At 36.4% G+C, this 14,649-nt stretch overlaps 1 protein-coding gene across 6 annotated transcripts in view; it reads left to right on the forward strand.

Annotated features, from left to right (window-relative positions):
• Positions 1-14,649, forward strand: part of ALS2 (alsin Rho guanine nucleotide exchange factor ALS2) — an 87,022-nt gene that overhangs the window by 62,006 nt on the left and 10,367 nt on the right. For 3 of the 6 annotated variants that reach the window (XM_060106041.1, XM_060106039.1, XM_060106043.1), the window contains exons 18-25: positions 1,205-1,407; positions 1,527-1,592; positions 2,621-2,719; positions 4,959-5,123; positions 6,264-6,375; positions 6,588-6,665; positions 10,496-10,629; positions 11,531-11,698. In XM_060106041.1, the coding sequence (XP_059962024.1) occupies positions 1,205-1,407; positions 1,527-1,592; positions 2,621-2,719; positions 4,959-5,123; positions 6,264-6,375; positions 6,588-6,665; positions 10,496-10,629; positions 11,531-11,698 (1,025 nt within the window). Of the gene's footprint in view, positions 1-1,204; positions 1,408-1,526; positions 1,593-2,620; positions 2,720-4,958; positions 5,124-6,263; positions 6,376-6,587; positions 6,666-10,495; positions 10,630-11,530; positions 11,699-14,649 lie in introns of those variants that run through there. The other 3 variants (XM_060106042.1, XM_060106044.1, XM_060106045.1) reach the window with 2 other exon arrangements.

Here is a 14,649-nt window from a genome sequence, read left to right on the forward strand (position 1 = left end):
CCACTCCCTTCTGGCTTGTAGGGTTTCTGCTGAGAAATCAGCTGTTAACCTTATGGGAGTTCCCTTGTATGTTGTTTGTCATTTTTCCCTTGTGGCTTTTAATAATTTTTCTTTGTCTTTAATTTTTTTCAGTTTGATTACTATGTGTCTCAGAATGTTTCTTCTTCGGTTTATCCTGCCTGGGACTCTCTGTGCTTCCTGGACTTCGGTGGCTATTTCTTTTCCCATGTTAGGGAATTTTTTTTTTTTTTTCAGTACACTGGCCTCTCACTGTTGTGGCCTCTCCCGTTGCGGAGCACAGGCTCCGGACGCACAGGCTCAGCAGCCATGGCTCACGGGCCTAGCCGCTCTGAGGCATGTGGGATCTTCCCAGACCGGGGCACGAACCCATGTCCCCTGCATTGGCAGGCAGACTCTCAACCACTGAGCCACCAGGGAAGCCCAGTTAGGGAAATTTTTGACTATAATCTCTTCAAATATTTTCTCGGGTCCTTTCTCTCCCTCTCCTCCTTCTGGGACCCCTAAAATGCAAATGTTCGTGTGTTTAATGTTGTCCCAGAGGTCTCTTAGGCTGTCTTCATTTCTTTTCATTCTCTTTTCTTTATTCTGTTCCGTGGCAGTGAATTCCACCATTCTGTCTTCCAGGTCACTTATCCGTTCTTCTGCCTCAGTTATTCTGCTATTGATTCCTTCTAGTATAGTTTTCATTTCAGTTATTGTATTGTTCATCTCTGTTTGTTTGTTCTTTAATTCTTCTAGGTCTTTGTTAAACATTTCTTGCAGTCTTCTCGATCTTTGCCTCCATTGTTTTTCCAAGGTCCTGGATCATCCTCACTATCATTATTCTGAATTCTTTTTCTTGAAGGTTGCCTATCTCCACTTTATTTAGTTGTTTTTCTGGGGTTTTATCTTGTTCCTTCATCTGGTACATAACCCTCTGCCTTTTCATTTTGTCTATCCTTCTGTGAATGTGGTTTTTGTTCCACAGCCTGCAGGATTCTAGTTCTTCTTGCTTCTCTTTTGTTGTTTTAGTGTAGCAATTTAAAACATAAAGCAGTTCATTTCAAGAGCCAATCAGTATTACTCAATAAGGAGAGTATTAGGAGTCAGAAGTTTTTTCACACCAAGGAAAGCTAGCAGGATTTAAAGCAGTGCTTGATGAGCTGTTGCCTTAAGCTTACTGGAATTTACTTTTTGCTCCTAGGCAAAGTGGCTCCGGGCTATAAGCCAAGCTGTAGATCAGGCTTTGAGGGGGACGTCTGATTTTCCACCTTATGGAAGTGGCAGCAGTATTCAGAGGCAGGAACCACCCATTTCACGCAGCGCCAAATATACTTTCTACAAGGATCCTCGCCTAAAGGATGCAACCTATGATGGACGTTGGCTTTCAGGCAAGCCTCATGGCAGGTGAGAATGTTTACAGTTGGATTTATGCCTGGAGTCAGGATGGTAGTCTAATTACTGCAAAAGTACTGATTATCAGAGACATTAATTGACATGTATTATTCTTTACTTATGCATTCCAGAGGGGTTTTGAAGTGGCCAGATGGAAAGATGTATTCTGGCATGTTCAGGAATGGCTTGGAAGATGGGTAAGAACTTCGTGAACATGAGTGTAAATTCAACTACAGACTTAAATTATGTTATTTTGTGTTTAGAGTTATCTTCAAGACAGTTAGTAGAATTTTGTTTTGTGCTTTTGGAAGTGGATTAGGGCTTATAATGCACATGTATGAACATGAAGAGAGCTAGGAATCCAGGGTGCAGCCTGGATTTGTCTAGAATGAATCACTTACCTTGGCAGCTGTGTTACCTCAAGTTACACAGCTTCCATTTGTTGACGTGGGACTGTGTTTTCTATCCGTTTCTTAGTTGTAAAGACTGAGGACCTTGGGTAATGTTGATGTTGAGATTGTTGATATAGAAGTGCACCCTTTACACAAAGGACATAGAGAAATTTTCCTTTCAGTAGTTTTAATTCATCTTTAACTTCTGTGATCTGTTGAAGGGGAAATCTTCTAAATGATATGGTATCCTAATGGTACTCAAATGACACTATTTTTATATAAACTTATGTTTTCTAACGCTGTAAATATATGGCAGTGAAGTATTTTGTATCATGTTAGAGAACTGATATATTTTACTATATCAAAAGATTATTATATAAATTGTGTAGGTGATTTTTTGTGTGTGTGATAATATAAATTTTTATGATGTCTTTTAATCTCCATTTAATAGAATTTCAGAATGAGAAGAGACATGAGATAATCTGATTTACCCCCCTTATTACACAGATGAGGGAACTGGGTACCTGGATTTACCCAAGGTGATGCAGCTAATTAGTGGCGGAAATAGGCCTAACCACACGTTTTCTGTTTTTCACTGGACTTGGGATAAAACACCTAATTGCTCTGTGTAGTGGTGTTGATGTCCCACTCCTCTAACACTTGCCACATAGCTTAGGTAATAGATAACAGCTTAAACCAAGACCCCATTTACCCCTTTCCTCCTCTAGGTATCAACAGATCTTTTCTCTGTTCTTGTTATATTTGCCAATGTATACACATAAAAGGTGAATATGGCATAATGCATCTTAAGATGTTTTTATTCCCCTTGGCAGGTATGGAGAATACAGAATCCCAAACAAAGCACTGAACAAAGAAGACCATTATGTGGGCCATTGGAAAGAAGGAAAAATGTGTGGTCAAGGAGTCTATAGGTAATAGCATTAGAAATGTTGCTGGACTGGTTGGTGTTGCTTGTTCAAAGAATCATTTAAACCTAAATGTTTGTGTAGCCAAAGTTTCCAAGCAGTAAGTTTTATTTATTTTTCTTATGACTGAAGCTATATAGAGTCTTCTTTAAAAGATCAACCTCTCATCTATCACAAGATGAAAATATTAGGTTATTATTTAGTTCTTCACAAAACTATGTAAACCTTGTAAACCATAACTTTCTCATAGAATCTCCTAAATATCTTGCATGTAAATTTATCTTATATTTACTGCATGACTCTGATATGGACAAAGCCTGTCATTCTTTCAGAGATGACTCATTATTTCATTTTCCCGTAAGGGACTAAATACACATTTTTCCCCATGTTAACACAAAATACCGCCCACAACATGTTCAACTTCTTAGACTCAGTCATTCAAAAATGAGATTTTTATAGCCAAAGCCATCTTGAGGAAGAAAAACGGAGCTGGAGGAATCAGGCTTCTGGACTTCAGACGATATTACAAAGCTACAGTAATCAAGACAGTATGGTACTGGCACAAAAACAGAAATATAGATCAGTGGTACAGGATAGAAAGCCCAGAGATAAACCCACACACATATGGTCGCCTAATCTATGATAAAGGAGGCAACAACATACAGTGGAGAAAAGACAGCCTCTTCAATAAGTGGTGCTGGGAAAACTGGACAGCTACATGTAAAAGAATGAAATTAGAACACTCCCTAACACCATACACAAACATAAACTCAAAATGGATTAAAGACCTAAATGTAAGGCCAGACACTATCAAACTCTTAGAGGAAAACATAGGCAGAACACTCAATGACATAAATCACAGCAAGATCCTTTTTGACCCACCTCCTAGAGAAATAGAAATAAAAACAAAAATAAACAAATGGGACCTAATGAAACTTAAGAGCTTTTGCACAGCAAAGGAAACTATAAACAAGACCAAAAGACAACCCTCAGAATGGGAGAAAATATTTGCAAATAAAGCAACTGACAAAGGATTAATCTCCAAAATCTACAAGCAGCTCATGCAGCTCAAAAAAAACAAACAACCCAATCCAAAAATGGGCAGAAGACCTAAATAGATATTCCTCCAAAGAAGATATACAGATTGCCAACAAACACATGAAAGGATGCTCAACCTCACTGATCATTAGAGAAATGCAAATCAAAACTACAATGAGGTATCACCTCACACCGGTCAGAATAGCCATCATCAAAAAATCTACAAACAATAAATGCTGGAGAGGGTGTGGAGAAAAGGGAACCCTCTTACACTGCTGGTGGGAATGTAAATTGATAATAGCCACTGTGGAGAACAGTATGGAGGTTCCTCAAAAAACTAAAAATAGAACTACCCTTTGATCCAGCAATCCCACTACTGGGCATATACCCTGAGAAAACTATAATTCAAAAAGAGTCATGTACCAAAATGTTCACTGCAGCTCTATTTACAATAGCCAGGACATGGAAGCAACCTAATCGTCCATCGACAGATGAATGGATAAAGAAGATGTGGCACATATATACAATGGAATATTACTCAGCCATAAAAGAAATGAAATTGAGTTATTTGTAGTGAGGTGGATGGACCTAGAGTCTGTCATACAGAGTGAACTAAGTCAGAAAGAGAAAAACAAATGCCATATGCTAACACATACATATGGAATCTTAAAAAAAAAAAAAGGTTCTGAAGAACGTAGGGGCAGGACAGGAGTAAAGATGTAGACGTAGAGGATGGACGGGGAGGGGGAAGGGGAAGCTGGGACGAAGTGAGAGAGTGGCATGGATATATGTACACTACCAAATATAAAATAGACAGCTAGTGGGAAGCAGCTGCATAGCACAGGGAGATCAGCTCAGTGCTTTGTGACCACCTAGAGGGGTGGGATAGGGAGGGTGGGAGGGAGACGCAAGAGGGAGGAGATATTGGGATAGATGTATATGTAAAGCTGATTCACTTTGTTATAAAGCAGAAACTAACACACCATTGTGAAGCAATTATACTCCAATAAAGATGTTTAAAAAAATAAACACCATGAGAAAAAAAAACCAAAAATGAGATTTTTTGATTGGTGAAAAATAGTCATATAAAAAAATTATTACAGCTATCAGTGAGACATGAGTATAATTTTGAATTTCCTAAACTTTGTAAAAATGAGCATCAGAACTCAGTGTGCTTGTGATCTTTATTCATTCTTTCTAACCACAGTTACGCCTCTGGTGAAGTTTTTGAAGGCTGTTTTCAAGATAACATGCGTCATGGTCATGGTCTCCTACGAAGTGGAAAGTTGACTTCATCTTCTCCCAGTATGTTCATTGGCCAGTGGGTAATGGATAAGAAAGCAGGATATGGTGTCTTTGATGATATCACTAGGTACAGTATCCTGCTTCTAATCTCACAGTTTAGCTTGAGAGGATAAGGTTCCACTACTTCTCCCAAAACTGATGATTTTATGAAGGCTGAGCACCTTAATTTGACAGTATTTCGAACATTTTTAATAAGACAGAGTTGTCAGATGTCATTTTATGCATTTGTTTGTGAACCAAACAACAGGTTACTTCTTTACAAGATCAAGATCATTCAGAATTAACATTGGTACCATTTTCCTTAAAGCTTCACACATAAAAAGCTTTTAGTGTCTCAAAGAGGCTACCAAATCTTTGTTATACAGAGAGAAACCTTTAATGCAGTCAGTAGGTAACCAGGAGTAAAAGGTTAGGAGGATCAATGGAAATTCCCTTTTGGGGTGGTAGAATAGTATCTAAACACCTTTCTGCCTAGGTCTTCCTATCAGGTTAGAGAGTGGTAACCATGCCAGCAACCCAGGAATCAAGCTTGGTTAAATTCAGTTAACTAAACCTTGGGGAGAAATATAGTTCTTTTGCCTCTGTATTTGATTTGGCCTGATTTGCTTTTGGACTAAATATATACTCTTCCTCTCATATTATTGTCATAATGTGTGATTAAAAATTTTTGCTGCTATCACTAAAATCCATGATTATTTAACAGGTAGTTTGTACTAATTTTAATTTTTTTAGTGGAGATTAGTAAGATTTCTTGACATTTGAGTAGGTGAAGAATGAACCTTCTTTTATGATAAATCCCATTTCTTTTAAGTTAGTAAACTTTTGGGTGAGAAAATATTGTGCATAGGTTTGAGCCTACCTTTTGAGTGACTCATTTTGATGACATTATTTAGAGTTGAATTCTTGGCATTAATTAAATATTTTAAAGTTATCAAGGAAGTACTGGAAGTATATACAGATCTATGTCTGGTAGACTATAATGTTAAATTCCTGAGAGAACATTGCTCTGAGTAGGATATATTTTACAATCACATTGTCCCATGTTTGAGGAGACAGAGTTGACCACTTTGACTAGAGAAATGGAACAGATACCGACCTAGGGGTGATGCTTGGTACCTCCCATGTGATAATTAGTTTTTCCCCACCTCATCTTTATCATCACTGATTTTTTATTTCATTTCTTTTTTTTTCTCCTATTTCTTTGCAGAGGGGAGAAGTACATGGGAATGTGGCAAGATGATGTATGTCAAGGGAATGGTGTGGTAGTTACCCAGTTTGGATTATACTATGAAGGCAACTTCCACCTTAATAAAATGATGGTGAGTGGAATATTTTACATATAGTTACTGTTGACTTTTTGAAACTCCTATGTCCTTAACTTTTTAACTCATCTTTTTATTAGTGTTCTACCTTTCCTAGTACTATTTTTCTTGTCTTAAGATTATGTAAGGCTCTGGGGGATGTGACTGTGGGTATCCTAAGTTACTGTGTGTTTTATGTGTTGTGATTTTTGTTTTGTTTCTTCACATAGGGAAATGGAGTTTTACTTTCTGAAGATGATACTATCTATGAGGGAGAATTTTCAGATGATTGGACCCTGAGTGGAAAGGTTGGAAACTTCTTTCTTTCTCTGATAATCTTTTACTGATTTTTTCCTGACCTTTAAAAAAGCTAACCTATAATAAAATTCACCTGTTTTAAGCGTACATTTCAATGATGTTTAGTAAATACACAGAGTTTTGCAACCATTACCACCATCCAGTTTGAGATCATTTCCATCACCCAAAAAGATTTCCTTCACCATCTCCTGCCCATTTGCAGTCACTCCCTGGTTCCACCTCCAGTCCCAGACAGCCTCTGATGGACTTTATAACCAAAGATTTGCCCTTTCAGGTCCTTTCATATAATTGGAATCATACAGCAAGTATTCTCTTCCCTGTGGCTTCTCACATTTAGTATATTTTTGAGGTTTTTCTATATTGTGGCATGTGCAGTACTTTATTCCTTTCTATTACTGAATAAAAACCAAGTTTTGTTTATCCCTTCACCAGTTGATGGGCATTGGATTATTTCCAACTTTAGACTGTTTCCAACTTTGGGCTACTATGTGTACTGAAGTTGACTGCAACTTCTTCTTTTTTTAGTTGAAATATGGTTGATGTACAATATTGTGTTAGTTTCAGGTGTACAGCATAATGACTCAGTATTTTTGTAGATTATACTACATTATAGGTTATTACAAGGTAATGGGTATAATTTCTTGTGCTATACAGTATATCCTTATTGCTTATCTATTTCATATATAGTTGTTTGTATCTGTTAATCCCATACCCCTAATTTGTCCTTATACCATCCACTCCCCTTTGGTAACCACAAGTTTGTTTTCTGTATGTGTGAGTCTGTTTCTGTTCCATTTACATTTAAAACTTCTTGTGTGAACATGTGTTTTCATTTCTCTTGGGTGGATACCTAGGAGTGCAGTTGCTGGGTTGTATGGAAAATTGTTGCTTAACATATTAAGAAACTGCCAAACTGTTTTCTAAAGTGGCTGCATCATTTTACATTCCCGTCGTCAGTGTATGAGGATTCTAATTTATTCACATCTTTGCCAGTATTTTTTATTTTCTTTTTTTCCTCTTTGTCATTCTAGTGGGTGTGAAGTGATATGGTTTTAATTGACTTTCCCTAAATGACTAATAGACTCATTATAGAGCATATCTTCATGTACTTACTAGCCATTCATCTGTCTTCTTTGATGAAATGTATATTCAAATATTTTGATATTTTAAGAATTTGCTTGTTTATAGTCTTATTGAATTATAAGGATTTCTTTATATAGGCTGGATACAAGTTCTTTATCAGATACAGGGTTCACAAATATCTTCCTGTAGTCTGTGACTTGTCTTTTTGTTTTCTTTTTTTTTTTTTTTGGAATCGTCTTTTTGTTTTCTTAATAGTGCCTTTTGAAGTACTAAAGTTTTTAATTTTAATGAAGTCCAGTTTATCAAAAAAACTTTATGATGAATTTGCCTAACTCAAGGTTACTAAGATTTTCTTCTGTGTTTTCTTTGAAATAGTTTTAGCTCTTATGTTTAGGTCTATGATTCATTTTGAGGTAATTTGTGTATGATGTGAATTAAAAGTCTAAATTGATCTTTTTGCATGTGGGTATCCAATTGCTTCAGCAAGTTTTCCCATTGAATTTTCTTGACACCTTTGTTGAAGTTAATTCGCTATAAAATGTGTTTATTTTTGGACTCTGAATTATATTCCATTGATCTACGTGTCTCTCCTTATGCCAGTACCATGCTGTCTTGACTACTATAGATTTCTAATAAGTTGTGAAATCAGGAAGTGTTAAGTTTTCCAACTTTGTTCTTTTTAATAATAATTGTGGCTATTCTGGATCCTTTGCTTTTCCATATAAATTTTAGGACCGGCTTGTTAAAATCTGCAGAAAGCCTGCTGAGATTTTTATAGGGATTATTTTTACTCTACAGATCAATTTGGGAAGAATTACTATCTTAATAATATTGAATCTTCCAATCCCTGAATGTGGAATGTCTCTCCATTTATTTAGATCTTTTTAAATTTCTATCAGCAATATTTTGTAGTTTTCAATGTGCATCTCTTGCATATCTTTGGTTAAATTTATTCCTAAGCATTCTTTTTGATGCTATTATAGAGAGAATTGTTTGCTTAATTTTATTTTTGGATTGTTCATTGCTATTATATAAAAATACAATTGATTTTTGTATTTTGTTCTTATATCCTGAAACCTTGCTGAATTTATGTATTAGTTCTAGTAGGATTTTTTTAAATGGATTTCTTAGGATTTCTTGCATACAGGATCATGTTGTCTGCAAATAAAGACAGTTTTACTTCTTCTTTTGCCATCTGGAAGGATTTTTTTTTCTTGTCTGACTGCACTGGCTAGACTCTCCAGTAGATGTTGAATAGAAGTGGTAAGAGTAGACATCCTTGCCTTTTTCCCTGTTTTAGGGGAAAAGCATTAAATCTTCCACCATCAAGTATAATGTAGCTGAAGATTTTTCATAGATTCATCAGATTGAGATAGTTCCTTTCTATTCCTAGTTTGTTGAGAGTTTTTATTATGAACAGGTTTTAGATTATGTCATAGGGCTTTTTCTGTGTCTATTGAGATGATTATGTGGTTTTTGTTCTTTATGCTATTAATACAGCATATTATATTGGCTGCTTTTCTGATGTTAAAGCAACCTTGTTTTCCTGGGATAAATCATACTTGGTCATGGCATATAATCCTTTTCATATATTGCTAGAATTAATGCTAATATTTTGGTGAAGATTTTTACATTTATATTTATGAGGTATTTATTATATTTATGTTTATAGTTTTCTTTTTTCATGATGTTTGTCTTTGGTACTGAAGTAATACTGGCCTCATAGAATGAGTTGGGAAGGGTTCCCTCCTTCTCCATTTTCGGAAAGAATTTGTAAAGTCTTAGTGTTATTATTGCTTCTTCAAATATCTTAGAGAATTCACCAGTGAAATCATCTTGGCCTGAGCATTACTTTGTGAGAAGGTTTTTAATTTCTAATTTAATTTCCTTACTTCTAATTAGTCTATTCAGACTTTTCATTTCTTCTTGGGGCACTTTTGGTAATTTGTTCCTCTTAAGGAATTTTTCTGTTTCATCTAAGTTACCTAATTTATTGGCATAAAGTTGTTCTCTTAGCATTCCCTTCTAACCTTTTAAATTTTTGTAAGGTTGGTGTAATGTCCCATTTCTTGATTTTGTAATTTTATGTCTTCTCTCTTTTTTTTCTTGATCTAGTTAAGTGTCTTTTTTTCTTGATCAGTCTTACTAAGTGTTTGTCAAGTTTGTATATCTTTTCAAAGAAGCAACTTTTGGCTTCATTCATTTTTCTCTGTTTTCTGTCTCATTGATTTTTGCTCTAATTTTTATTATCTCCTTCTTGCTTTGGGTTTAGTTTGCTTTTTCTAACTTTGTGAGGTGGAGTTTTAGATTACTGATGTGAGATCGTCCTTATTTTATAATATAAATGTTTACAGTTTTTTTTTTTTTTTTTTAGTCTTTTTTTTTTTAATTTTTTTTATTTTACAAATTTAATCAGTTATACATATACATATGTTCCCAATGTTTACAGTTTTAAATTTGCCTCTAAGTACTGCTTTAGTAGCATCACATCAATTTAGATAAGTCGTGTATTCATTTCATTCAGGTAAAAATATTTTACCAATTTTTCCTGTGATTTTTCTTTAATCCACGGATTGTTTTCATACACTCTTTTTGTACATGCATGTACATACACCTTTTTAAAAAGAATTAGGGACTAGTTAAAAATGAAAATGTTAACCATTTAGTGCTTTTTTTTCTTGATTTTTAAGATTGAAAATATTTCCTCTAATTCCACATTTTTTCTGACTTTACCTAGGGAACATTAACTATGCCAAATGGAGACTACATTGAAGGTTATTTTAGTGGAGAATGGGGATCTGGGATAAAAATCACTGGAACGTACTTTAAGCCTAGTCTGTATGAGAGTGATAAAGACAGACCTAAAGTTTTGTGAGTAACTAGTGTTAATTAAGGATTAATTATTGAATGTTTTGAGTTGTCTTGCTTTTATCAAAGCTGGTTAATATTTCAAATGCAGGACAAGTTTTTAAATTCTTTTTGTCTTTAAACAATGTATAACCTTGAATTGTAAACTGAAACTGCTATAGATAGCTAAATCTGTATTCTTGGCTTAGTTTATAGCTGTAGAGCTTAAATGTTTAAAATGATGAAAGTTCTGTGTGCAGGAATAATCTTACTGTTAATGGCGCAGGTATCCAAGTTGATTGAAAGAGAGGTTTTAAATGGAAGCCCTGCACAACTTGATTTTGAAAAGTAAAGGTCAATCCTATATATACACTAATACGCTGCATATATTGGGAAAAGTCAAAGTCTTTAAGTGTATGATGTTTTTCCTCCAAGATTTTGGCATATGCTTATTTCCCTTTATTGTTTCTAGCTTTAGCTTTGTTTTTGTATTTTGATAGCATCTCAGATTCTTTGTTTTCATGGGAGCTTGATATACTTTCTATACCATGTTTATTCTTAATATTTTTAGAACCCAGTATGTAATGCATTTCACAATTCTCAGTATGAGATGTGCAAGGCACAGGAAGTCCTCATTTTAGCAGGGATCAATTTTGCAACATCAATTCTATGGAAATGTAGAAAGCAAAGGAGTCAGTTCTGATGTGCTTCCTACTTAATTCATATACTTTAGTATCTAATAAACACTACGTAGCTAAAAACCATCCATTTAAATTTTTATTCAGTTTTTAAAACAATGGAACCACCATCAGTTTAGGCAGTTTTTGTCACAGAAGTATTTGCAGTTGTATATTAGAAAGTTTCTGTTCTTCAGGGTTTTTGCACAAAATAAGTGATTAATGAGAGGCTGACGTGACCTTGTTAGCAGGAAGCTTGGAAACCTGGCAGTGCCGGCTGATGAGAAGTGGAAAGCAGTGTTTGATGAATGTTGGCATCAGCTTGGCTGTGAGAACCCAGGCCAAGGGGAAGTTTGGAAAGCATGGGACAATATTGCTGTGGCCCTGACTACCAGCCGGCGCCAACACAGAGACAGGTGCGTGAATGCCTGCCCAGCATAGGGCAGAGCCTGGTAGGAAGATGAAACTTAAACCAGTAAGTTGTCAAGGCTTCCCACATTTAGTTTTTAAATATAACTTAAAAGTCAGTTATGTACTTCTGGGTAAGGATGGATAAAACACACCTCCTTGTATTTGCTACTGAACTCAACTATAAAACCTAGGCAGAATGCATGGACATTTATTTGAAACTTTGAAAAGTAAATATCAGCAGGTGTTTTGGGGAAGAGCAGCTGAATTTAGAGTACCACCCAACCAGTGGTGAGTTTACTGTGTTTCTTAACTTCAATATTCCTCATCCTAAACCCAGTATAACCTGAAACTAGAAGCAAGCCCTGTGGTGCAGACAGACAGAGATCCAGAAAAACCCCTCTGTTTCTGGCTCAAGATGCAGAAAAGAGATGTGCTAAAGCTCAGAAAGAGTGGAGGAGGTACACTGAGTTTTCTCTCTCCCCTCTTTCTCCACTTTCTCATGCCTCAGCCTGCAGGCACTTCTGTGGCAGGGGCAGTGATGGCTGCGGCTGGAGCAGCCATGAACCAGGATGCGTGCAGGAGCCAGCACTCTTGCAGGAGTGGACCCTTCTTCTCCCTTGATGAATCATCAGGTCCAAGAGTCCTGGCCAAACCTCATTGCTCTTTGGCCTCTCTCTCTATCCTCTTACCACTTCATGGAAGTGGGCAATTTCTGGCTGGAGGACCTACAAGGGGAATCAGAAAATGCTGGGGAGGTCATGGGAAGAGAGGAGCTCTGGAAAGCAACCCTGTAAAGTTGTTTATGAACTCCTGGATTCACCCCAGACCTGCATGCGTGGATTTGATCCGAATCAGCCAAACACTTTGAGAACTCAGCTACTAAGAACTCTGGGTCCCAGACAAACAGCTCAGTGGTACTCACAGAAAGACCCAGATAGGACTGCAAAGCCCTTGAGAAATGAACTGACATTGGAACCACAGCCCACAGATGGCTGAAACAAAAGTATCAGCTGTTTCAGAGATTCCCAAGATCACCTACACATTCAGTGATTCACTAGACAGACTCATAAGACTCAACATATAGTCGTACTCACAGCTAAGAGTTATTACAGCAACAGAGTAAGGCTCCACAGCCCAATCATAAGGGAAGAAGACACAGGCAGAGTCTGGAGGAACTCTTGTGCAAGCTTCCCATGCTCTGTCCTTTCTGTGAGGGGTCACACAGAGCACACTCTCTCCCAGAGCAGTAAAATGCAGCCACACATATACAGTGTTTCTGCTCAGGGAAGCCCATCAGAGATGCAGTGCCCCAGATTTTTACTGGGGACTAGTCACATAGGCATCCTGTGCTTAGCAACTACCAAAATTCCATAGTCCCAGAAGGAAGCAGATGTTCACCACAAATCGCTTTGTTAGTACAGTCTATGGACAGCAAAATATCCTTATCAGTTAGGCAATGTTTCATATTACTATAGGGAACTTTTAGAAAGCTTAGTTCCCAGGGACCAGCCAAGGGCCAACTTTATAAGCAGGTCCTTGTAAAGATAACAGTTTCAGTTCTACTATGTTTACTATGTTATGGATGGCAACATTCCCCATTAGGATATAAACAAGACCCAAAATCTCGTAACATAACACTCAAAATGTCCAGGAAATAAACCAAAATTACCTGGCAATAAAAGAACCAGGAAAACCTCAACTCATTTGGGGAAAGACAATCAATAGACATCAACAACCCCCTACCATAGATTTTGGAATTATCTGACAAGAATTTTAAAGCAGCTATTATAAAAATGCTCAAATGAGCAACTGCAAACATCCTTGAAACAAACATTAAAATTGAAAGTATCAGCAAAGATATAGAAGATACAAAGATGAACTGAATCAAAATTTTTGAATTGAAAAATACAGTAACCAAAATTTTAAAAATCACTGGGTGGGGTCAATAGCAGATTAGAGATTACAGCAGAAGAGTCAGTAAATGTGAAAATAGATTGGTAGAAATTATTTAAAATGAACAACAGAACGTGAAAAAAAAGTGAATAGAGCTCTAAGGACCCGAGAGTCTAATATTTGTGTCCTTGGAATCCCAGAAGGAAAGGAGAAAAACTGTGGGGCTGAAAAAATATTTGAATAAATAGTGGTTGAAAGGTTCCCAAGTTTGGTGAAAGACATAAACCTACACATTCAAGAAGCTGAACAAACTGCATCCTAGAAAAAACCAAATATCCATGTACAGACACGTTACATTCAAATTGGAAGGAAAAAATCTTGAAAGCAGATAGAGGAAAATTTTGCATTACGTATATGAAAACAGCAATTCAAATGGCTGCACACTTGTTGTCAGAAACCTTGGTGGTCAAAAGGAAGTCGCACAACAATTTTGAAGTGCTGAAAGAAAAATTACAGATGTACTTTTCATTTCTCTTTTTCTACTTTTTTCTTATTTTCTTCCCTTTTCTCCTTTTCCTTTTTCCTGCTTTTGTTTTTCTCCATCTGCCATTCTTCATATTTCCTTATTTAACTTGGCCAGTCACTTCTGCAGGCATTGACTAGCATTCATATCTAAAGAACTTGCTAATCCCTACCGTATAGGAAGACGGTTTTGTTTTGTTTTTTCCTGTGTTTGGGATAAATGGGAATTGATTATAGTGTTTCATTCATGAAGTTTATAATTTTTACCTCCTACTCTTTCTATCAGTAGAAAAAATGGAAACTCCCAGGATTGATTAAAGCTGTGGACCTGCCCTTGTGTGGGATGCAGTTGGTCACCCTTCTCTGATAGAGCCCATGTGCATAGACATTGAGACTTGAGCCCTACAGTTAACCTTGGTTAACTCTTGTTGGGTGTTTCCAAGAAGTAAGAATGAAAGAACTTTTGTATAAAACCACATTGCTGCCACAAAGGTCTTATTTGTTTATCTAAATCAGTATCATAATGATAATTGTGCACTGT

Source organism: Mesoplodon densirostris, chromosome 8 (genome assembly GCF_025265405.1).
Source record: "Mesoplodon densirostris isolate mMesDen1 chromosome 8, mMesDen1 primary haplotype, whole genome shotgun sequence".
Classification (NCBI taxonomy): Eukaryota; Metazoa; Chordata; class Mammalia; order Artiodactyla; family Ziphiidae; genus Mesoplodon; species Mesoplodon densirostris.